Source organism: Nymphaea colorata, chromosome 9, assembly GCF_008831285.2.
Source record: "Nymphaea colorata isolate Beijing-Zhang1983 chromosome 9, ASM883128v2, whole genome shotgun sequence".
NCBI lineage: Eukaryota > Viridiplantae > Streptophyta > Magnoliopsida > Nymphaeales > Nymphaeaceae > Nymphaea > Nymphaea colorata.
In genome coordinates, this window is record NC_045146.1 from 20,611,376 (window position 1) to 20,637,509 (window position 26,134).

General features: G+C 40.8%; 3 protein-coding genes and 1 non-coding gene across 4 annotated transcripts; 2 read left to right on the forward strand and 2 right to left on the reverse strand.

Moving 5' to 3' along the window:
* Positions 1–2,762: 2,762 nt before the first annotated feature.
* On the reverse strand, positions 2,763–2,834 carry TRNAC-GCA (transfer RNA cysteine (anticodon GCA)). The gene has a single exon. It is a non-coding gene; the product is annotated as a tRNA-Cys (tRNA).
* A 1,774-nt stretch (positions 2,835–4,608) lies between these two features.
* Positions 4,609–5,478, forward strand: LOC116261135 (uncharacterized). Its single transcript, XM_031639764.2, has one exon. It carries the CDS (start codon positions 4,709–4,711, stop codon positions 5,306–5,308), a length of 600 nt encoding a protein of 199 aa, XP_031495624.1. The 5' UTR covers positions 4,609–4,708; the 3' UTR covers positions 5,309–5,478.
* A 5,698-nt stretch (positions 5,479–11,176) lies between these two features.
* LOC116260919 (small heat shock protein, chloroplastic) lies at positions 11,177–12,620 on the forward strand. Its single transcript, XM_031639456.2, has 2 exons — positions 11,177–11,554; positions 11,977–12,620. Exons 1-2 carry the CDS (start codon positions 11,305–11,307, stop codon positions 12,405–12,407), a joined length of 681 nt encoding a protein of 226 aa, XP_031495316.1. The 5' UTR covers positions 11,177–11,304; the 3' UTR covers positions 12,408–12,620.
* A 36-nt stretch (positions 12,621–12,656) lies between these two features.
* On the reverse strand, positions 12,657–13,366 carry LOC116260920 (uncharacterized). Its single transcript, XM_031639457.1, has one exon. The coding sequence runs from the start codon at positions 13,292–13,294 to the stop codon at positions 12,677–12,679; it is 618 nt and encodes a 205-aa protein (XP_031495317.1). The 5' UTR covers positions 13,295–13,366; the 3' UTR covers positions 12,657–12,676.
* Between the last annotated feature and the right edge of the window lie 12,768 nt (positions 13,367–26,134).

Sequence of the window (26,134 nt, forward strand, 5' to 3'; positions counted from 1 at the left end):
ACAAAATGCGTGAAAGAGATGTTTGTTATTCTCGTGCGGGCAATCCCAAAGTAGTCCTATGTATGTCAACAAATGCTTGAACCGGAATAGCGTCCAATCTATGGCAATGGTAAATTCTTGGCCTCTTACGGTGACACCGGTGCGTTGATTCAAGGAAGATGGGTTCATGAGTTCAAAGTCAGGAACTAAATTTAGATGAACTTATTGATTGAAACTGCACTAATTGCCATGTACTCAAGTGTGAAGATGTTAAGGCAGCTTGGAAAGTGGTTCACCAAGCATAATAGGGGGATTTAGTGTCCTTGAATGCAACGACAGGCGATGTAAATGGTGTGGAACTGAAGCTCTAAAACTTTTTTGTTCGAAACTTCTGGTTTGAAACTAGAGAGCAAAACTTTTATCACCTTCTGTCAGTGTTCAGCCATGCAGGATTGCGCCTGTGTAGTTGATCCGCAAGCTGGTCTCGCCAGCCCGAAGGAAGCCATTAGATTCACAGAAAGCATGCCTAAGAAGCATGTTTAAAGCATTTGGGATGCTTTGTTGGACTTGGATTGAGAAGCTAGTTTTAAAATTAAATTTGGATCTGATTTCTGCTTGTTGATTAACAAGGGAAAGAGAGGAGCTTCTCTTTGAGCCGACAATTAGTGTGTGGGGTGGTTGAGAAAAGAGAACAGGCCCTCTTGTTTTTTGAGTTCCCGGAAAAACAGATTCAAAACTCGATAAGGTTTAACCAGAGTGTATACTTCCTGTGTTTTTGCTTAACGCAGTAAACGTCAACTCAATAAAGATTAATATTTTCTTCACTTTCTATGCGCCCTTCTAGTCTTCCATCTTAAATATGTTTTCTCTATTGTAGGATCATCTGGGGATTCCTCGTTGACGAGTAAAATATTGTGGAGAAGGCATTAACACTGGCTAGAAAACACCAAAAACTAGAAATTGTGTCTTCGTTTCTTCTATCATTGTAATTTGTTATTTTTTTTGGTGCAGTTGAGTCATATTCATTTATTGTTTGTTATTGCATATTTTTTTTCTACATGATTTTGTTTACTTGATGAACTGATCACCCCAAATTGTTTCAAAAGATTGTATTCCATTTATTCACGCATGATTTCAGCAATTTCAATCATTTGTACCGCAATTTGGATCTAATTTTGGACCTTGGGCCAAGCTCATCTCAAAGCAAACCTTTAAAACCATATCTAAGTTCAGATCTCGACCCTAGATCCAAACCATTATTTACTTCCGTATATGCACTTCCTCATCATTACCAATATCTCCAAAAAACAATCCCAACCCCAAAGGCCAACTAGATTTGGATATGTAGTTAGACCTCACCAGCTTCGTCCAAAACGAACGGACTACACGAGCATGGATAACTAACAACACACATCATAGTTGGCTTGTTGAAGACATGCAAATCTAACAATCCCACGCCACCCTCCTCAACTGGACAACAGAGTTGCTTCCATCCAAGAAGATGAATCCTTCATAATAACAGCATTAGGGAGCCTAAAAGCTCTCATCCAACACCCAACCAGTTGTTGAATAACAGATTGCACCAAGCAAATTCTCCTCATAAGCGAAATTTGCCTGCCCTTCCAATCGGCCAAAAGCTTCTCAACCTTCCTGCGTAAAACTTCTCAAAATGACACTTTGAGATCGCCGTAGATAAGAGGAAGACCAAGAAAGGGAAGAGGGAGGTTAGACCACTGCCAATTCAGAATTGGATACAATCACCGAAAAGCATTTCCATGCGGATTAAAAGGAATAACTGCAGACTTGCTATCATTAATATCCAACCCCAAAGAATCGGCAAATTCCTGTAAAATTTGCCTAATACATGTTAGAGAAGAGACACTTTGCCACTGAGAAAAGCATAATATTGCCAGCAGCAAAGAAAACGCCAGGTGCCGAAGCTGCCTGGAGGTTGGGCGGTCCATTGCAGAATCAGCCACCAGCTCTACCCAGGATTCACGTCCGTCCGCTGGAGCGGGCACTGGGTTTTCGAGCAGGGAATGTTCTTTAGACCTTCTAGACCAACCACACTTGTTTGTATGGCAAACAGACGAAAACGTCTAGAGTCCTGCGACTCCATCTAACGCCACGTTCAGGCTTCCTTTTTCCTAACCATGAGTATGACCAAACATTACTTTCCCGGGAAACCTCTCTCCCAGCATGTTTTTTTACAGTTGCTGCGCTGTGTTTACCTGGATAAGCCAGCCAATGATGATTTTGCTTCAACGGAGAGCACATTTCTATTGAACTCATATACCCCCTTTGTGCATATGAAACAAAATTCATTTTCAAGTGCCTATGAAGAGTTTGCCATCACTAGACAGCATATTCTAAAAAGCACGAGAACAAAGTACCCCCTCTGGACGAAGTACCATATCTTTCTCTTTTGTTTTGCTCTTCAATACTTTGCTCTAGCAGATTTCATCAAAGAAGACTTCATCAAAGATTGTGTGGTACTAACTCAATTAGGACGTTGCTCCCTCCTCCCCGGTGCTGGATAATTTTGTCACTATAAACCCTTTCCATCCGTCTCCCTAAATGGAGGCGGTTATTTGAGAATGTCCATTAAAAGTTGAGGGCCTTCTTCTTCTTCACCCTCAAAAACTTGAACGTCTTGTTTGTTATTGGCGCAATACTTAGAGCGCGGATTTGCAATTTTTTCATTGCAAAATTAGGTTGGGGAGGACAAAAAAGGAACATTAGGTATATTAAGAAAAGCGTATGTTGACAAACGGTGTAGTGGAAGGGCCCAACCGGGTTCGAACCGGTGACCTCTTGATCTGCAGTCAAATGCTCTACCACTGAGCTATGGACCCAGGACTTGGTAGCGTCCCATAGTTTTGCGAGTTATTATTGGCTTAAGGAAGATCTGAACGCGTCATTATCTGGCAGTTGTCTACTTGCATTTAGTGTGCATGAAAAAAGGAAGTTTCTGGATAAAAAAAAATATGTATGCAGCCACAAAGTGACATTTAATTTCATCCATGAACTTTGAAGAAAGAAGGGAAGTCATACTTTGGTGCATTTTTAGCTAACAACACGCAAAAAGACGGCACCTATTTCTTTTGAGCATGAACACAATTTTCAAGAACAAATCATTAAGAGTTTTGTCAATATTGAGCTGAGCGTCAAAGGAAGTGACGAGTTATCTACACGTTTAGGCGGAACCGCTTCTGAGTTCAACGACGCTGGACTCGTTTTAAATTATTTGACCCAACTCTTGGTCAAAGAGGAGCGGCCCAGTATAGACCACAGCGTCGTTGCCAAGTGTCCATGCCCTCACATCAATCAAGGGCCGGTCTGTGCCCACTCCACCTAAGTCAGCCTAACTGATGATAAGGAATTCGATTCAGCTAAGTGGTGTTTACTTTTTTTCTATATGTTCATCTAATTTGTATATGTCTGTGGGTTGGATTCAAATCAGCGTCTCTACCACTTTAAATCAGTCGAATATGAGAAAAAAACTTGAAAATTGGTTCATGGAATCGAAAAATGACGTTCGATTGAATTCAGCGTCATTCAGTTTTTCAGTTAGGAGAATAATTAAAAAATTATTCTTGTACAAATGATATATTAGATATACATCCAAAAATTAAAGGTCTCGACCTTGTACATTTGATTTTGCATATCCCAATTCATCTTATAGTTTGGTACCCAAACAAAAGCAGGAAGAAGTAAGGCCCAAAGTAATGAATGGGTCCAAATATATTTGGTTTACATTAAGGAACATACTCTTGATTCATTCATTCGCCAGCTAGCCTTTCTCTCAACCTGGTGGGGTAATAAAAGGATTTTTTTCATTGGTATTGAATTGTCCAATCGAACCCTTATTTATATACAAACTCATCCCTGACTTTTGACCAATGTTATGATTAAGACACTTCACAAGATGTGGTTAAAATGCTGATTTCATCAATGAATATGTAAAACGACGCCCAAAAAGGTTAGAAATGAATCGAATTTTTTTTGGACAACTCGCGTTCCACCATTGTACTGGATCAAAATCAATATTTCTTGAATTTCAATTTACCGCTAGTCGGACTTTGAACTCCTCTTGAATAATTTATCAAAAATTCTTAGCTGCCACCTCTCGAAAAAGTTTTATAATATTCCAGGAAAAAACTGTAAAAAGCTGCCCATTAAACGAGTGAATGACAAATCAACCTGCATCTTTTGTAGGATGTTGCTCAATCTTTTATTCTATTTCTCAAACAGCCAGCTCTACAAGGGAAACACTAAAATGAACATGAACTGATCGTTTGCATCTCAATTTATGATACTTGTCAAATAACACGCTCAATAGAACCGCCTTCAGGTGCATGATACATTTTACTGTGGAGCTGGATCTTTGTTTTGCAAGGCAACAGAAACGAAGACTTTAGAGAGTTTTGGCGATTATGAGTGTCTCACATTTACTTCTGTAGTTGTCAGAGAATGAATCGAGATGTCTTTACAATTTTCAAACTCAAGAGGGAAAAGGCGGGCCTACAAATGAATGAACCTTCTCGGATTCTGCCATGCGCCTTATTTGATATAGAAAAACGAGTCACAACAGTATTTTGGGTCCATGTATAAATCACTCCCTCCCCTTCGACGATCTTTGTGATGATAAGAGAGTTCGGAGAGAAGGTGGCGGTGCCCTTCCTCCTTGCCCGAGCGGTCTCCGAGTTCTCTGAAATTCAGTCCGACGATGGGGAACTGCCTGTGGAGAGCGTTTTCTGGACCGGCCCGGTCCGAGGCTGTAAGGGTCGTGACGTCCACGGGAGGAGTCATGGAGCTGCACGGCAACGTGACTGCGGAGCGCATCACCAATGAGTTCCCCGGCCACGGCATCTTCCGCCGCCGTCGCTCCTCCCACCCTCTCCTCCACAACGAGCCCCTCCTCGCCGGCCATCTCTACTACCTCCTCCCCCTCGACCACTTCGTCGGCTGCTCCTCCCCGACAGACGAAGACGACGATGCGGTCGCGTCTCCGTTGAACGCCACCAACTCCGCCCTAACGCCCTACAGGATGTCGTTGGACAGCCACGTTTTCAGTCGGTGGCGGAGGCCCGCGGGAGCGGAGGGGCTGCCCCTGTGCCAGAAGGCGGCACCGGGCATGTGGAAGGTGAGGCTGGTGATCAGCCCGGAGCAGCTCAGCCGGATACTGGCGGAGGAGTCGCACACCCAAGTGCTCATTGAGAGCGTACGCACGGTGGCCAAGTGCAGCGCCGGATGCCCTCCAATGGCCTCAAATTCCGATGACTGTAGCTCCACCAGCTGCCGGAAGAACTCTGATCACGAAATATGATGCTCCGCCTTTTTGCGACTCGTTCCCACCAGTATGCAGCGTCGGTGGCGGCAGTGGCGTTGGTTGCGGTGGTGGTTCTGTCGGTCATTAAGATTGTTCTCTGTTAACGTGTAATTTTGGAAGGATCACAGAAAGCGCAGGTCCGAAACGGGGGCTTGCGCGTTTTCCCACGTTCGTTCTCGGTTCTCTCCAATATCATGAGCATCGGGTTCGCGTTAAAACTTTCAATCTATAATTTCTTTCCCTTCAAAAAGACGACCGGAAAATATGCACAATTTAGTGTTCAAAGAGTTTGAGAACCAAGGGGTCGACATAAACATAACGCTAAATTTTCTTTTAACGAGAAAGACTTCAAAATCCAGCTCTCACTGGGTCTGTCTGCCCATCGGAAGCAGAGCAGGTCCGGCGAATCAAAGACTTCCGATCCCGACCCTTCTCCCTCGAGAGTATTAATACCTCTGTGACTCCGTCCGGCTAGCCTCGAGCGCCATGTCCACCGAGAAAAAGACATAAAAGGGCAGTACCGATCAAACATATGTTGGTGAACGTTACTCGACGGGAGAGGAGGTATCTTTCCTTTTTAACTGAAAATATCGACGATAGTTTGGTGCAGTTGGCATTGTAGGTCTGTCTTGGGATGGCAGCGGCCTCAGTCACCTGGGGCTCGGCGAAAGGTGGGTACGGTTTTGGGGATCCGGTTAACTCAGAACAGGCCCGTGATGGCTCCGGACAGAATTCAATTCCCTTTGAAAGAATGGCTTCTTCCGCGCCCACTTGGGTATGGTGCAGCCCATGCCGATATGTACGGTGCTGCTGACCAAATTTCATATCAGCGTTTTTTGTTGCGGGATTCGACTACCGTATCGTATGTGGCATGGGCTGCATAATTAGTAAATCGCACATCCGGTTCAGGATTATCTGGATCCCGCAGTTGGAACAGAACATTGGCGTATCTCACTCATCAATGCAATGGAAGTGCGTTGTCTTGGGGCCAGATCCAGCGGCAATCAAGGCCGACGTGGGTCAGGCGTTCGCTAAATGACGTCTTCCAACGTACTTCGGACGTTATCAATGTCCGCAGACTCAAACAGTTCGGTCCCAAGCAATTCAAATCACCAACAAATCAAACAGAGTGAGTGACTCACTCATGAAGAGGTAGGAATAGGCCAAGGGTGGATTTAGGGTGTCAAAAACAGGATAGCTCTTCGTACCTTATAGTTTGTTTGGGTGAGCAGGAGATTAACAATCTATCCTATGGCTCAAAAAAGTCTCAAAAGCTCTCCTATTCCCTACCCTTTGAGGTTTTATGCTAGGTCATGACGTGAGTGGGGTATGTCAATTGGAATGTCACTTCATTCCTTTAATAGTTTTGAACATGCGACAAATATGAATTGACAAATTCAAACAAAATAGGTGGCATCAGTTTTGGGAAATTCCTTTAAGTTGGCTTTTAAAATTTCTTTGAATTAGAGGGAAGAACCAAGGTGGTTCGGCCTATGGGTGTGGTGGGCGAAAGGGGGCTTCCCACCTGCCACAGTTAACCCAAGCACACTGCAATTCTGGCTGAGGTGGATCCAGTAAATTTTCACGGAAGCCTAATATAATTTTCAAATTTTTTAACTGGTCAGACTAAAATTATTTAGAATATTAGCAAATAAATTTGTTATTTTTTAAAAATTGGCCCTTGCCAGCATTGCCTTGGTTCCGCCCTTGACTGTGGAAGACTTTGTGACAATCTAACTTGTTCCGTAAGTACCGATGCAACTTATCCCTCCTAGGGGCACTTATGCAGTAAATCTCAGTTGCTATGTTTTTGCAGTGGAGATGATTCAATTCAGTTGTTACATTGAGGTATTAACCTTGTTTTTAGGGGTGTTTGGCAACATGAATACTAATACAATATTTTAAAAATTGAAATAGATTTATGAAACATTAGAATAAAGTATTTCATATTTCATAGATCTGTCCCACTGAAAAACACAAATTTTATAGGTATTCCATGAATCTGCTCAATTTTGGTTCCAATTTGACCGGCAAGAGAAGTATATATATAGAACACTGTTTAGGGTTCCAAATGCCAAATGCACGCCTGAGGCATTACTTAGTAGACGTGTTATATAGTTCTTGAGTTTCTTTCAAACGACTTCAATTAGGTGTGTAGCTTCATTTACCAATTTCCCTTAAATACCGTCAAGTGCTCGTAAAAACGATAGATAAAGTCATTTTCACTTTAAATGACAATAGTGAAAAAGCATTTTTGTTAAATACGCAACAATTCCTTTTCAACTCCGGACGCAACAATTCCTTGCTGCACTTCTCGAACAACCACAGAAATACGCAAGTCAAATTTAGTTGAACTTTTTTATGGCAGGTCTAGAAGGGGCGGTGCCCACCATCGTTTCAAGCGGCAGAGTCCCGGTCCTTCTTCTTCATCACTTAATATATCTTTTATTTATTAGAAAAAAAAAGGCGCAAACCAGAGAGAAAGGAATTGGCAGTACCTCCGACATCTAGTTGGCAGAAGAGCTTGGAGTCAACACATGCCTTTGCTGCCTCATTCTGATGCAGGCCCGAGCACAACTCTTTGGCTCGAAGCAGGGAAGAGCGCAGAGAAGTCTTCAATAGTGTGTCAGCGGATGGGACTTCCCTTTTTAAGAAAGAAGGGTGTGGATCCCATCTATATGACTTCTGTCTCTCGACCTCCACCCGCTGGTGCGGCGAGATTGACGGGCCTTTGCCCATCACATCGCCACGTACCCTTCTTCATCATCTTTTTCTCCAAGTTCTCAGCCACAAGGACTCTCTCTCGTCCAGTGAGTAAAGACGCAGCAGACACTTAAGGTCAACTTGAAACTAATTCTGATCTACTCAGTGGCACCACGGAGATGAGTGTACTCTCTTGCCGGCACAATCCCCGACTTGAAAGGCGCTGCCATTGTCAAGGCAATTAATTAAAACGGTTTACTTCGCTGAGTAGCATCCCCGTTCCTACACAGGTAGGAACATTTTCTAGCAGCTCCTTCTTTGTTCTAAAAGATGATCTGTTTTGGCTTTATTAATCCAATCGATTCTGGAAAGAAAAAGGGGAATGCGCATTAAGTTTTTTCGTACTCTTCTTGTCAATAAACAACAAATTGAATAAGAACCCGTTTGACGGATGGCCTGCCTTCTCTATAATTAACAGGTCCTGTCTTGTTTAGTAAACATTCATACAGTAAAGCTCGATCAACAGAAGCCTTCCTTCAAGGCCTGTTACATGGAATTTGGAGTTATCTCACAATACCTGGACGGATAAGCCAAAAAGTTAACAGTTTAAAATTTCTAATCATATAGGTTATGAAATCTTATGTGATTCCAAATACAGTGATGCATGTGGGAGCCTACATCTGGAATAATTTTAGATTTTGGAACAGAAAGATGGAGCTTGTATCGTTACATTCCAATATAGAAGTCAAAAAAATCTGATAATTGAGTGTGAATGCACAGAATTTGTGTCTTGATCTCGGAACCCATCTAGGCTCTGCCAACGTGATAAGGATATATTTCCTTTCCCGAACACGGGCGACACCGAGCTTTGTTTAGAGTAGAACCACTAATAAGTTAGATAGACAAATAAATGGAGGGGAACCTATCTTCCGGGCGCTTCATTGGCAGTGGCACTAATAAGAACATGCAAAGAAAACTGCACAATGGTTTATTTTCCCGGCCGACAAAAATGACATCTTACGAAAAATAAGTTTGCGGTCACTGAGCTGCCGCCTCCGGTTAGGTCCGTGCACTGAACTTATGCAGTCATGTTGCAGAGGTCAAAGAGCGGCATGAAGTGCCGTGAACTTGAGTCACTCCTAAGTGGGACAAGACCAAATCCGAGTGGGCACAATAACAGTCTCTCATGCATTTTCCAGCATGTCGGTACCAAGATTTGTCACCATAGTCTTACCGTTAAAAGTACCACAAAATCAAAGATATTTATAATAGCCTTGATAAGAGCCATTCGAGAAGGGACGTCTATGAACATGTGTTTTGTGGAAATTTTGCGACTTTGGTTTAAAGGGTGGTTCAAGCAAGTCTACTCCTGCTGTGGTGGACAGCAAAAAGGGCTCTCCCCTGCTGCCAAAAGGGTTGAAACTAGAGATCTTCCAGTCGAAGAAGGTCAGCCATTTAATACCACGTGATCAGGATGCGACGCTGTTGGCAAGCTCCCGCAGATGATGCCATCCTGTCTGTTTATGGAAGACAGCGTCAAGCTATTCAATCTTTGAAATTGCTTACAGCCATGTCCAATGTTGTTCCCTTGTACACCTGACCGGGTGCGTCAATCCAGACTGATAGTCAGGGTAGTCTTCTGGCAGAAGGGAAAGGCTGGTCCTTGGCATCAAAAGTCACACTGTAGATGAATATCTTTAATATTGCTTTCTTGAACCTTCTGTAGGGAATCAGAAGAAAAATGAGCGATTGCAACGCAGAACGGTGATGGGCAGAGGCCAGAAGGAGGGAAGAGAGAGAGAGAGACGGTACCCTATACTAGGACAGGGTGAATTAGTCTCATAACGTGGCTGCACAGAAGTAAAATTCTTCTGTGCCTTTTGGTGTTCAAGATTTTGAGGATCTTTTTTCCTGGGGGTTGTTGAAGCCAGATATTTGTTGTTTGTATTATGATGTAATAAAGGTCCACACGTCGCTCGATGAGCCCATCAATGTTGGAACTTATCCACATTCGTGATATTGACTATTGCTTGTCACATACAAATAGTGGAGTTACCGATTAGGGAAGCCTTGTTATGAAGCAAGTTTTGCATAAACTTTAACAATTTAACCTCCTGCTCCTCTTTCTGAATATGTATTAATTTGTGGCTTTACTGTACTTTCCTTTCTTGTTACTAACAGTAAAGGGACGGCTTCATTTGGAAGGTCGCCTGCTTAATGCCACTCTCGCCATTGTAAGAACAACACTTGATGGACTGAAATTTGTGAAGTGGGATGTAACCGATCTTCCATTACTCTTCTTGCTTTAGTTCATAAATGAACAACAATGAAAAAACTTAGGCACTTACGCTGTATTTGATATTAAAAGCAAGTCTTAATGACTGAGGGATGTCTCTCTCTAGTGTACTTCTCATGCAAGTAAGGTACAGATCAGACCATCAATGGTATTAAAGAATGGCAGAGTGACACTCATTTGAAAAGAGCCACGGTTGCTGCTCAAAGTTGCATAAATCCTTGATTCTTTCCTTTTGACACCAGGCAAGCTTTAGTAGAACAACTTGCAACCTCTTTTTGTCTTGTGAGGTTCTTTTCATTTCCACACTCTTCTACTGATCCCTCACCCGCGGATGAAAAACCACCAGTCCGCCTCACTTTGTTGGGAAATCTGTAACTTGAAAAGCTATCTTAATAAGAGATTAGCACAATACCAAATACTACTTAAATGCTCATATATATATATATATATATATATATATATATATATATATATATATATCCCAACCAACCCACTTGGCATCTATAGAAATTCAACACCAGACGTGTCTAGAGAATGTTATATATATATATATATATATATATATATATATTGGGATGCTGCTTGATCCCAACCAACCCAATTCCCATTTGTAGAGATTCAAAACCAGACGTGTCTAAAGAATTTAAAACCGTCGGATGAATGAGCTCCTTCTCGAAGGTGCTAGATGGGTCCCGATCTGGTGCTTTAGATTCCATCCACGTGTAACGCAAAGCTATCAACATATCGAGAACCTTCCCCACACTCCTAGGCGGACCATCGAGCCCACTTCCAGACGCTGGTCTGGACCCAGGTCCTCTCGCTTTGCTATATATAAGAGAAGCCCTCCGCACTGCCATGACACAGCATCGTCATCAATTTCAACTAGCAAAGCATTACCGATCACTCCTTGGATTGATTCATAGCGTTCCTTTCAGAACTCTCCCCTCGAACACACTAAGGCCTTGTTGGTTTGTGAAGTTGTAAGCTTTAGACAATGTCTTGCCTCTCCGCTTCAGGCCTCCTCTTCTCTCCGTCGCCCTCTCTTTTGTCCCAAAGCAGCCGCCTCAGATCTGGTTGTTCGGCATTCATCCCCCGGCCAACTGCTCAGAGGGCTCCTAGGTTGGTCAAGACTCGAGCCTCAGATGAGAAGGATGGGTCGCTCGACGTTGAGTTCAGCGGCCAAAAGGGAACCGGCTCGCTGGAACGCCGGGCTCGCCGTCCTGCCCTCGACATCCCTCCATTTGGTAAGTAATTGCTTGTCACTTCTTTGTTGAAAATGTTAGTGAAAGCTTAGTTGCAAATAATTTCTGAGAAAAGCTGTCCTCTCTCTCTAATGTTTGAGAAGGAAAACCGAGTTTATGGGTGATGTCTGTCATACGTTTGTTGAATATTTTATATTATATAAAGAAAAACCAAGTTATCGTCATCCAAACGGTAGCTTAGTTTTCGTCCAAACTAGCTTAAGAACCCAAATTTGCTCAAAATCAGCTTTCTGCAGAACCAGATTTCCCTGGACGGCATTCAAACGGGGCCAGAGCTAGAATCAAGAACTTTTAGGAACTTGAAGAATTCTAGTCAGTTCCGAATTTTAAAATTCAGTAAGGTCCGAACGTGAATGAAAGTAAGAGTGACAGATTTGGTTTGGTTGTGAAAACGTGATCCCCAGGTCTGATGGACCCGCTTTCGCCGATGAGGACGGTGCGGCAGATGCTGGACACGATGGATCGCATCTTCGAGGAGTCGTGGTCATTCCCCGGTTCCAATCGTCCGTCGCGGGACGTCCGAGCCCCCTGGGACTACGCGGACACCGAGACGGAGGTGCGGATGAGGTTCGACATGCCGGGCCTCACCAAGGAAGACGTCAAGGTCTCCATCGAGTCCGACAACGTGCTGGTCATCCGGGGCGAGCACAAATCCGATTCGGCCGAAGGCGATTCTTGGACGTCTCGGAGCTCAGCAGTCTACGACACCCGCCTGGTTCTCCCGGACAATCTCGAGACAGACAAAATCAAGGCCGAGTTGAAGAACGGCGTCCTTTTCATCACCATACCCAAGAAGAAAGTCGAAGCCAAAGTCGTCGATGTACAAGTTGAATAATAAAGGAAATCCCATCGTTTGTCGTAAGAGCGGGAGATGATGAACTATCTATCAATCACGAAATATAAACCGAGAACCGATGTGCAATATTGTCTCCCTTCCCTGGTGCTGCTGCGGTAAACAAATGTGTGTCCTCGATACAAAAAATCGTGTAAAGTGCGGAAAGGAAAAAGAAAAACAAGTTAGTTCATGAAAAATATCATGATATGCAAACTTACTGTCTTGGGTCTGAAATTGCAATTGTTTTTCTTATTCACTCTTTGTGCTTGTTACTGAAAAATAAGGGGGGGGGGGGGGCGCATGGTGAAGATGGCGTACTCTTGGCACTCGTGTTCTAGGAACATGCCGAAGCCTTCCCCCATTAGTACGTTAAAGCAATCGGTGGCACTCGCCCTCATTTCCGTGGCAGCCAACAAGATGGTGCCCTTCTTACATAGCCCCTTGAGGGTCCAGGCCAAGCTGGGCATCGACTCCGGGTCATAGAACAAGTCGGACATTAGTACCAAGTCAGCCGGACCTATTTTGTCTGGGCTCGTGGCGCCCCAAACTAGCTCCTTGACCTCCACGCACCCGTCTAGCCCGTTGGCTTCCGCGTTCCGCCTAAGGCCCGGCAGCAGCGCACCTACATCAGTCAAGGTGACCCGGACTGCGCCCAGCAATCCGGCCACCAACCCGGGCAACCCAGTACCGGCGCCGAGCTCTAGCACGGTTTTACCTTGAAACGTCGAGGGATCCAGTCTGCCCATCCAGTCGGCCAAGACCAACGCGGAACACCAAAGCCATGAGCCAGTCAAGGCTGCGCCGGTGACCGGGTCGCAGACGTCTTGGCCGCCGTGGATGGCAAGCTTCCGGCCGGCTATTTCCACCTCCTCGATGGGGTCGCTCATTCAATATCCGGCTGGGTTTCCTGGTAAAGGAACGGGTGGGTGAGAAGCCATCGCTATTGAGTCCTCCTTGAACGAACGTGTAAGGATGTGAGAATGACTTCATCACGTCGCGCTGTCTTCTGGCGATGCGGCCGCAGTGCAAAGCCATGACGATGAAAGCCTTGTTCCTGTGGGCGACATGACAACATGCTATGGGCCAAGATACCGGCGCACCGTTTCTGCCTCCAATCTCCTCAGCCGCAGCATTGCCACTGACCATATATATATATATTTATATATGTTGCCAAACATCTCAATGTACCTATCATGCCTACTTTAAAATAGACCTTTCAGAAATTCTGAATGTAACTTGAGACCGTTTTTATGTTTCCCTTTTGGTTAGAGCTTTAGACTTAGGGATGTCCTAAGTGGATATGTCGTGTATAATTTAATGCCTACCCGATATCTGATTTGCTTAGTTAGATCTACTACCTACCAAAGAGATAAGGATCTGACTGCTAATCAGGTTCGAATTTGCCGTGCAATTTCACTTCAAATCTGAATCTGGGGCCGACACTCATTTGAGGTCCAATAAATATGTGACGAGAACGCATGTAATGTTAAGCATTATGCTGGTTGGACCGGAATTCAGTTTTAAAAATGGGGTCGAAATCGGAGTCCGAGTTGGAAAGCAATTGCGTAAGGTTAGGTTTAATCAAATCCAAGAAGAAGAAGGTGGATAAAGCTGGAAGGTATTTGTTCAATCTTTTAATTTAAACTTAACTATCGTCGGAATAAAAAAAAAATCAGACAAGTCTTTAAGAATAATGAAAACAAGCGCTACTTCCCAATATTGTTAAAAGTTTTCATTGCTATTCGTTAATTAAGCTCAGACTGTCACTAACATGTGTTGGATGATGAGATAAGATGGCTAAATACCTTCCAGCTACAGAACAAATTCATGCTTTCAGTGCGGAATAGTAGCTTTACCACGACATGATTTTGGTGCACCTGTGGTCCACAACATGGCAAGCACCTGATCTTCTTAGCTAGCGGCACCAACATCACTCATGATGCCTTTTTCAATCCACAAATGAATTCAAAGCAATGGGAGTCTTACGTCCAGTTTAACCTCAGAAAGGCTTCAGTGTCAGAACCCCAAATTTCGTTCTCTATATTTAACCAGGAAATCAGATAACTTATGTGTTTAACCTGAAAATCGGAGAACTTACAACTGTTGCGAAGCTCCCATAATCTCTATAAGTAAACAAAGAATTCGTTCACGAGTAAGCTGTTCGCTAAATGAACGCCAAAATGACTTTGAGTTAGCAGCCTACCTCAAAGACAGAAACCAGGGTGCAAGAGGAATGAATTTATCCCCAAAATAGGATAATTTTCTGTGAAGGAACATCTAACCAAGATGAAAAATTGAAGTTGAAAGAATACATAACGACTTAGAAATTCGATTGCAAACATGGTGCAAACGAATCAGGTTGTCCCTTGGCTGTGCAAGGCAAACAACAAACACTCAAGCCCAAGACCTGCAGCGTTTACCAGCTGGTTTGGTTTTGATGCCCAAAACTGCGGTAAGGATTCTAAAAAGAATGCCGCCGGGGATGCTACTTGTTGCAGCAGTCAGTCGGCACGTCCGGCGGCGGCAACATCTCTTATTTTGTTAGAATCTGGCCTCGCCGGCGGTGACAGAATGGCCCGTTCTGTCTCCTTCCCCAGGCCCCTTCCTTTGTAACTTTCCAGCTATAGCATGGACCACCAGGGAAAGGCGATTCCTCATCGCTATTGCTCTCGTTGTCGGAGCAAAAGAGAGGGAAGGATTTCTGTCTCTTCATTGCCGGATAGATTTTAACTGATGCACATGCAACTTGGGATAACTGCCCTGACTGAGAGCAGGAAAAGAAGGGTTCTTAGCCATTTTAGCGACATTTTGCTAAAAGAAAAGGAAAAATAAGACCGTCTGGCTGTGCGACAGCGGCAATCGATGACGGAGAATTGGCACCGGGGTAAAAATCTCCCAAACTATTGGGGGATGCCGGAACGACCGTTGCCGATGACCAAATTCCGTCGACGCCGTGAACACCTTTCAAGGTGTTATTCCATCGCCAGAAAAGGAAGGCGGTGGCCTTGACGATGCTCCCTTTCTCTCTCCGACACTGGCGAAGACCAGACTCTATGTAGTGTTCTCGCCGGATGTTCGGAGGAGACGAAGAGAGGGGTGCTATCGGGCGCCGCCCCTTTGGGTCATTGAAAAAGGAGGGATGAGGAAGGGCCGGAGACATTTGGATGTCCAGCAACCCTTTCAAAACAGTTTTCGCTTTTCTTCATTTTCCAGTTTTTTCTTGCCGCAATCAAATTCTTGATTTTGCAGGAGGAGCCCGGGTCAACACTTCCGCGCAATCATTGGCGGAAGTTTTCTGCCGTGAAGACGGAGGGCAGAAGGTGGCCGTTGCTGGAATCAAATTCTATTTTCTTCGGTATGAGCCTGTCCAAATTGCTAATCCCTTCCGCGATCAATGACGAAAGGTTTCCGCCGCAAGGGCGGCAACCGTCTGTTGCCGGAATCGAATGCCTTTTCCTACGGGATGATTTCGATTCATCCCTTCCGAACTCATTAGCGGAAGATTTCGCCGTGACAGCGGAGGCCACTGCCGCCCTCCTCTGCGTGGAAAATACAGGCTCCCTTGGGTGCCTGTCTGCTGCAGAGCAGCGAAGGGGGCAGCGCCCGCCGCTTCGAAAAGAGGCACCGGGTCCCGAGCAAGGACCCGAAAGTTTCTTGGATCCACTCGTGTGCGGGGCACCAGGTTAAGATGCGAGTCAATTTTTTCAGTTCTATTGTATTTCATTTGGGTTCTTTGTTTCTTATGAAAATTAATTTATGCAAATCAGACTAGCTTTCTTTTCAGAATGTGATCCACGATTATTGCCTTTTATGGGCCTTTACAATTTATTGGACCCGCATGGAGCATAAATCCAGATTTACAACTAAACAAATGTTTGGTTGTTCAAATCTCTAGATCTGTGTTATCCTTTTACATGAATTTTGTGTATTCCTCTGTTTCTGTTGATCTGACTTGGTTGGATATCAAACTTCTATATTTCAAATACATATTTTGGGGTTCAGATTTAGTATGCATCCCCTTTTTTTTTTTTGAAAATTAATTTAGGTCCATTTTGTTGGATAAAATTATTTGTTGGATCTATCCATGCACACGTGCCGTGTACGTATGCATATTCATTTGTTTCAGTCAAGAAGCATGATATATCTTAGGATTACTTGTTTGTATCCAGTGTCTGCTTTGATCTATTTCAGATCCCATCATGTATTACGTGAATTCATTTTGTTTAATGATCTGGTTTTCTTGTTTCAGATCATATTTTGTTTGTAGTTCTGTTTTATTCAAGTGAATATACTATTTTGGTATGGCCATGACATCATCTTCTTCGAGTTGCATCTCCTCAAAATTTAAATGTGTGTAGAGCGTAAGATTTGCTTGGCATTCTTTTAACACTCGATCTTTCTCACTACACTGATGTCTGTGAAGTGGTTGAATAATGTGTTCAATTCTAGGGACACATGGAAAATGGAAATGTTGTCCCTGCAAGCGACATATGGAGAACCGTGGAAGGATATCTTACAACATTTAATTGTAGAAGGGTAATGCACCATGTTCACAAGATAAGTATAATTTGATGTCACTATTGTGTCACAAGGTAATTTAAGAAGATCATGGACAATAACTTGAATATGATTGTGATAATTATGTGAGAATTGTGATCTTGTGAAGTATTTTAATAGCAATCGCTACAAATTATCAGCCTATTTTAACAAGCTTTGATATATAAACTTTTTGATTACTCGAATAGTGGTAGATGTTTGAGAACTTAGTTTACTTTTGATCTCTTGTTGTATTCGAAAGTTTATCTCTCTATTTGTATCATTACAAAAACATATTAATGTGCATGAAGTTGTCACTGAGTATGTTTGAATAACATATTGTATATTATGAGGTTGATGAACCTACATAGAGAATTGGGCAACGTTGATTGTATCACATGATATAGAGATCTTCAATTTTCGTTAGTAGATGTAAATCATATAATTATGAGCTGAATATGGTAATATGTAACAACGCTGTTGGAATTGGGTAACCTACAAATGATGAAGAATTGTGATGATTTCATGTGAACAGCGTAAACAGTATGAAACATCACCAAGTGAGGTTAGTCCTGACAAGACAAGCATGATGGCATTTCTGCCTTGAATTGCAATCACGTTCATCTTATAATGGAGATCCCCTATCCATATCATAAGATAACGTCGGCAAATGACTAATCTGATAATGGAATTAAAAATCAGGTGTGCAACCATTGTTTGATCGACAGTATAATAGGTCTAAGCAATCGAAGTACACGTTTTTTCTTTATTTTTTTGCTACTTGTTGCGCTTTGTCCTTCGTGGATTGAAGAACCAATAGCAACATACTCCATGGCAACGGATGGCAACTCATCGAATACAAGAAGATTATAGATACATTAAAATAGTTATTCATGGGGGGCAACAATAAAACTGAAATTTAGAAAATCAGAGCACGCAGTTTGAATATGCTTGGAGGCCAAACTCTATAATTACACGATGTAATGTATATTCCAAACATTCAACGAAATATCCTTTTGGTTTCTATAAAGCTTGTGTTTGGGGCCATATTTTGTGAAAATATTTTTGTGTTCTGATTAAGTGGCAAATGGTTTCTTTGAGTTGGATATCGAGTCTAATTTTGTAACATTGTTATTGAATAATTTTGTATGCTTTTGTAAATTTCAAGAATGTGGATGTGTCCACATGACATACTTATTGAAGGCATGGGGTAGAAAATAATCAGCAGGCTCACTAGAGAATATCTTTAAGGCCACTCATAAAAATTGATATTATTTTGTAGGGCAGCTTGATTGATTTATCAATTTCATGTTTATCTACTCATATATTTGTGGGGTTTATGATAGTGCAGATAAATTCATCGATTCCATTTTTATGAAGTTCATTTGTTGACCGCTCTCTTTGTGTGTGTGTTACATATATAATAATATATGGAACTGTTACCAATTTATCTATAAAAAGCCATGTCAACTACGAGCAGGCAAATTGCCTGACCAAAGTCCTTTTAGTCTACGCTAGCATGTAGTTTATGTTTATGATCTTTTCTATCAATTTGCTGTTTTGGATTAAGGGGAAGTAAATGTATCTTTAAAAGACATTGTGAATTATCAAAGTGATATCGTGCTCCTAGGAGAGAATACTAATAATATATGGTTGAGATAGATTCAATAGTAATATATTTTTGGAGGCTGAATTTTGTGAAAGGTTATCCAATTTTATGAACTGAACGGTCCAAAACAGGAAGATGTGCTTGTTGAAATGGACGAGAAAGAAGAAAGGTGACTCAACCACTTCAAGATGGGCGTGGTTCTTGTATAAATGATTATATAATGTTAAATCTCACAGTTGATCAAACTATGCTGATATTGAGATTTGGAAAGACTTCTTACTCTAAAAGCGTGGAACGAAACAAACAAAATCATGAACGATGTGATGGTTTAAAAAGGCCAAGAGGTCTGGGATCTCATTATTGTTGAGGGCAAATAGGTGCTCAGTGTTAAATTTTAAAGGGGTCTATTCACCAAATGTAAGGCATGAATATTTGTGGCAAGATGCTTAAAATGGAGGTAAAGGATTAATTGTCTGTTCATCTTGAACTGAAAACATTTGTGAGACAACATTTATCCTAGAAATGAGTATATTCTAGAAACAATATTAAGAATCAACACTTAGAAATGCTTCTTGCTCTTTTGTAAGAGTTCCTCATGAAGAAGGACTTGAAGTGACATGATACACAAATTTGCAAACCTAAAATTTTCCTGCTTTGAAAGAAAATAGTCTTAATTAAACTTAATGTTTTGTTGTAGTATAGGAAGCGTTACACATATGTAGTTTGAGCAATTATAAAGGCCTAACCTGTTGATTGTTCAAATGTATACGCAGAGAGTGAGGATTGCGTTGAAAAAACAACAGACATGCGTACCATATGCAAGTTTATTCGACATTGTATAAGAAGAGAGTAGTCTCTTAAGAATTCACGCTTGGAAACTAATGATGGTTCGTCCTTTTACGTTTACCCTTATGATGACGGATGATCTACTTACAATTTAATTGCCGGAAACTTGTGTTTGCAACAAGTAGGATCTATGGGATTGTTCAAGATATAATGTTATTCATGCTATTCATTTTATTTTGGAAAAGCATAGTGCACATTTGTATGAGAATGTAATTCAGGTTAAGAATATTGTTCTCCCACATGGATTGATTACCTCTGGCAATGCATGGGTGTGAGCTGAGATGAAATGATGAAAGCATTAGGGCACCAGACCAAGGTCAAAACAAGTTTTCAAATATATTATAGGATTTAGACAAAGAGAAACAACGAGTTAGAAAATAACTTTATACAAATTTTATATATTGCACTAACATGCTCCGGATGAGGTTACGGTTATTACTCATATGGATCTACCCCAAGTCATGAGAACCAGGTAAATACGATGAGATCTAGAACTAGCTTAGACTATTTTGGTGGTACTAAAAAGGATATTTAAACACTCAAGTCAAGGACAAGTCGAATTCTTGTTTACATCAAGAAATTAACATTAATGCTTACATATGCTCATTAAGTATGAGCTACTTTGTCATATTATGTTACACAAACCATGTATGTTGTACTAATCCTTAAGCCAACCATCAATGACAATAAAAAATCATTTGATTGCATAAGTCCTGCTAATAAATCAACTTATTTTGTTGCCTTCACAACCTTTGACTCTTTTTTGAAATGATGAAGTAGCATTGCTACTTTACCATACCGCCTAAGGCTAATAGAGATTTAGTTTGAAAGGGCACGCCAAGGAAAAATTACTTCGGATTCAGGAGATACATATATAAACAGTAAGCATGAATATTGACTAGCTTTGAGAGGGGCTTAGTTCATTGTTAAATATTGTAACAGAACGATGGCTTTTTTTTCTACAAAATATGCATGTGGTGAAGGATTGAATATGTGTAAATTTGTGAAGGTTGAATTTGATTTAGGACATGGCAGATAATTTTGCGTATGAAGGTTGTGCACATAAAAGCTTTATTTATTTCTTTTTTATTGGTGCAAGTTATAGTCGTCTCTTCCCTACCATATTAAGATTGTGGCACATGAACATAGGTAGCGAGTCTAAAATGTTAAGAAAAACCATAAACTGAAAAGGTGAGAAGCTGGTACCATAATACCAAGATAGGTGGTGGGGAGGGCCCATTATGAACATAGGAAAGATTATCGCTTTCCTAACCACAGTTTTACGCTCTTGATGAATACGTGCCACCAACCAACACGCTACAAAAGTCGTGTCGAATGCTAAACGTGCATCCAAGGTAGGCGGCCTACTTTAGCGCATTTTTTCTCTTCAATTTCCCCCACGTAAATTGTCCTATCTGTTGTATGCTTTCCCCTTGTTCAGGAATATTTTGAAATTGCCCAATACATTTCGTCTTCTTCATCATTATCATCTCGAACTGCAAGCCCTTCTGACAGACAAAGATCAAATCTAAAGAATGATGGTAACCGCACTGCTCGCGTCATGGGTTTCGCGGAATCGCCTGCCAAACGATAAGTGATTTTTTTTAAAAAAAAAAAATTCGAGAATCGATGGACGTGTTCAAATGTCGGTATCGGACAGAAATCAGTGAAAACGGATTGTCGATAGTCAAAATCTCTATTAGTGATTTGTCACATCATGCGATCTGCTCATTCAAATACCCCGATAAAAAATTTGCAACTTCAAGGTGCCATTTTCCGTCGGTGTGAAGAACTTGGAGTTCGCAAATTCCTGTCTGATACTGTCCAAGAGAAGTATTTGAAACGACATATGGGCTATTCATTTTTGTTAGTATATGTACCATGGCGACCATCAGCAGCATGCTACCAAAGTTAGGTTCAGCTGCCTGATCCAAGGAAGAGTTGTATGGGACTTCCAGTGACTGATTGGCGTATATAATTGAAACTGTTCTATGTGTACTTTCTGCTTAACATGGATCATCCTTTGTAATTTAAAATTAATGCGAACCATTGTTTTACATAAGATGTTCGTATGTTTTCGCTTGACATATGATCTTTTCAGAAAAGAAACTTTTTATGTAGTCGGTAAAGTTCGACTTTTTGAAACAAAAACGAGTTGTTTAGTCTATCCGATCGAATGTATTAAATTAAGACTCTTAACCGTAGTTTTCATGAATGATGGACTACAATACTATTCTACTAGTGAGATATGCATATAAGAATTCGCGAATGATCAGTTTGGTGGGATGAAGCTGTTTTCGAAAGTTACATTCCAAAACTTCAATACCAGCTTTGACAGAATTTTCATGTTCATACAGCCGTATTCGTATTCGTATTTTCAGCCCGAGCATCCAGCTGCAGGTATTTCCAAGCAACATAAGTTGTAAACACTGAGCAGGAAAGCCGGAAGAGATACTGACGACCCAACAAGAGAAGTTGTAAACACTGAACAGGAAAGATTGGAATGATATCCAGTAACAGAACAGCATGACACCTTGCCTTGAAGCAGAAGACATCAACTGCAGTTTCGCCATATCGAATAATAATGTTCATTTATATGCATCAATCCTGCGCCGACGAAGTTGTTTTGGCAACTTACATTTATACATTTACTACCATAACATGAGACTGGGAGCTGTCAAGATCCATATATATACTGTTTGGTTAAACTGAAATATTTAATATCGTCATGTATGAATCCAAATATTTTTCGAAACGACCGACCGAATGCTGAAAATGCTTGTCACGAGTTCTAAGAGTTGCGGATTGACCTAAATATGATGTTTTTCTTCGACTGCTCGTCTCCAGATTGCGCACTTATGATTCTTCTCGCCCCATGAGTTCTGCCCATCAAAATCGAACCCCTGATCTTCCATGTAACGAAGAAGAACTTCGAGTTATAATTAAGCGAACATATAATGATTTGTAAATTAATTAAAAAACGTACTGGAAACGTCTCCAGTGATGTCTACATGTAGTTGGAAGATGCCAACTCATGCTGGTTATTGAGCGCAATTATGGAAACTTCTACGTACTTAAAAGCGAAATTCTGCTTACTTACGAGGACAGGCAGAAACTGCTCTATGGTAAGTTCAATTCATTTAGAACGAGAAACTCACATTTCAAATATTAATTTGGTTCATTTCGTAGATGATTCCTTCAGTTTTCATAGTTTTATTGGAACTTATATTCAACGTGTTTACTTTTTAAATAAGGATGGATATGACTATCTTATTATGAGTATATAAGTATTTTCACTTTAGGTTTGACTTGTTCTTTACTGATTTTTTTGTTTCACTATTTTTTTGACATAAACGATTCTATTGTAAACTTACGTATCTTTGTGAACATATCTCCCTTCCACTCAAACTAGTGATGAAAAGTCCGTGCTGCGAAAATCCCGCAGGTGCATGATCCTGATGCCTCCTTTTCCCTATACCAACCAGCAGACCTCGGCTTTGTCATACCAGCTGCGTCTGATTTCATAAAGTTTTTAAACAGGAAACTGAGGAATAAAACATGCACAGTGGTTGAGAATAAACAGTTTGATAATGCTGCCGAAATCAGGACAATTGAAAATAAAAAGTTTGAGGATCATGCTGTCGAAATCAAGACAATGAAAGATAAACAGTCCCAAACAATTGAACAGTCCTATCAAACAAAAATTGGACTCACACCTATAAATCTTTTCAAGCTTTCGAAAATTCTCGCTATTTTATTGGTAGAAAATCTTAAAAAAAGAGATTTTTGGTATTTCACAACATTATCAAACAATCAATATTGCCAAATATTGATGCGTATCTGTCCGTATCGGTTTCATTGAGGATACGCACAGTACCACTAGAAAGAAACAATTAAGTACTATCGGTTTTAGGTTCTGTAACACGAGACTAATGAAGCTATACTGACAAAATCTGCCAATAATGTCTTGATATTGTTACTATTCTATCATGCAAATTTCATTTATTTGCTTAATAAACGTTTTTACTTTCACCCTCTTTACCAAGTCGTTCACAAAATTCTCTTTTGTAGAAATCATGGGGTTTATTTTTTGTCATCAACAAGGGGAAGCAGAGATTGGTCCTACATTGGGCCGGGACTATCATTCACTTAACAAATCAGCGAAATGGTAGGCCAGTGACCCTCAGAATCCCAACGACAAGATCTTAATTTGAGCATAAACTACACCAATTTAACATCACAAAGCAAAAAAAAAAGAAAAAAACAAACAAACGAGAGGACTTGAACGGACTAAAACATTAGAGGAAGATTGAGAACTAATTGGTCGACAAAAGGCATGCAAGTCATTGTTTGCGAAAGCGTGTGCCCCATCAAAACGCTGCTATTTGTGCCAAAAATTAGGAAAATCATACTTCGCATGAGTTTACATACCCGTCATTCTGCTGCAACTTAATCAGGTCAAAGCGAGAGGAACTTTGTGGAAGCTAACCGTGCTACCACGGTCGCCCATACCTATAATACGTTTTTGGCATTGCCATTTTCAATCAATATCAAATCGTCCAAGTGCCTTACTTTTGCTACATGCATAGAACTTTGCTAGTAGAAAAAAATTGGAACAAATTATTTCTAAATTATTTTCCATAACATTCTGCCGTATATCAAAAGTGATGTTTTCCACATCTTGACAGGTCTCTTGTGGACAAGAAACTATATGTATTTGCCTATGCAGTGTTCCACAGTATTGGCCACTTTCGCTCACATATTGCAAACTGATTCGTTGAATTTGCCAATTCCTCGATTCAATTGAATCGGTTATGAATAAGTCAAAATTATTAAAAAAAATTCTTAAGAAAAGGTACAAATCCATAAAAATTAAGTGTTCTAAAAATAGCTAAAAACTGACATGTGGCATATATCAATTGGAATACAATAGTGTTTACTCATATGAAGCTTTGCCTACCTTCTATCAAACAGTGCCCCAGTAGGGAGACGACTCAAGCTGTCAAAAAACACATCCACTAGCTCAGGGTATAATGTAAAGGATTTGCATTGATTTTTAAGGTGAAACTACGTGGCAATTCGATGAGAGGTTGAAACCACCCCCCTTTCCTTGGGTTATGTTTGCTACCGTTTGTAGTCTAACTTGGAACTTAGCTCCTATGAGAATCAAGCTGCTGACGAGACTTTCGCCTGACTGATTGCCCAACTTTGTTGAGTTTCAGATCAATGCTAAGTTACTGGTTCAATAATTATCAGGTCTTGATCAGAACTTCATCCATATATGCCCATGCCGAGAACTCCACATTGCTGGAGATCTTGTCTTCCACGAGAACACTAAAAATGTGGAAAGATTGACACTTAATTGGAGATTATATCAAATCTGGTTGGTTTGAAGCAACTTATATTTCCCTCAACAACCTAGTGGCAGATATATTCACCAATGACCTAGTGAATGAGCAATCCAAATTTATCAAATCCAGACTAGCATACGAAACATGTATGCACCAGTTTGAAGGGGAGAATGTCAAGTTTCAGATCTGTGTTGAGTTACTGGATCTATAATTATCAGGTCTTTATCGAAACTTGATCCAAATAAGCCTATACTGAGAAATCAAGTGGTGCATCCTATAAAAGTTAATTTGCAATAACTAAATTATTTGCTTCTGATTTGTTTTGATTATTTTATACAGAACATTCTAGACTATTCTTTATACCACGTATAAGGTCTACTGTCAACGATAGAAGTGATGCATTCTGCCTCTTAATTAGTTTGTGAACACATTCTTCCTACGTATTGTTCTGTTGTTCTTTGCTTCATTGCATTTACCCTCTATGCTATTCCCGCAGGGGCTTTCAGGAGACAATGTGGAATGCCTGGTTCCAACCGTAGCAACATCAGTAAGTTTAGTATAGTTTCTTGAATGCTAATTTTGTGACCAAATGTAATGTTTGTAGTTTTTTTCCGACTCCATCCTTTATCAGCAATAGATATATTTATATCCGCTTTGATGAAATATTGGAATTGTTTCCAACACTCATACTCTTTTAAAAAATATCTACCACAATTGTTAATGCATTTACAAATTGTAATTATTTGACAATAATTTATAACACGCTACATGTAAAACAAAATGAAGTCTTAATTTTTTTAAAAATAATTCTATAAACGATATCAGTCTATGTAACCTTAATATTTATTCTGTCTGTGTACTTTCTACACTAATATCATCTCTGGTGATAAAGAATAAACTTATCATAATCATGTCACTATAAATGAGTTTATGTTATTTACATAACAAGTATACGTCATTATGGGACATGCTAGGTATTCTTGACTGATGCTTGCACAGCACACATTGGCCACTTCATCTTTCTCTTTGTTGAATCTTTAACCATTAATATTAATACTGACGATGAAAGAAAAAAAGAGCATTTATGGAGTTTTAAACTCATACTACTTAAGATTTAGTTAGACCATGTTTGATAGGCTAGGCCCTCAATGCAGATTTTAAAACTATAGATCTGTAGTCAGACCCCTCCTCCCTTGAATCACCAATCTGTGGTTTTTACAAAACAACACAGATTTGAGATCCCGAGTTAAGAAATGTAGGGTTTGTTTATACTGTGCATTAATGAAATCCACAATTTGCTTACACTATGGATTTAAGATCCATGTCAAATCTCAGACCCAAGGCTATCAAATATAGCTTCACTTTTTTTTAAAAAAAAAATAAGT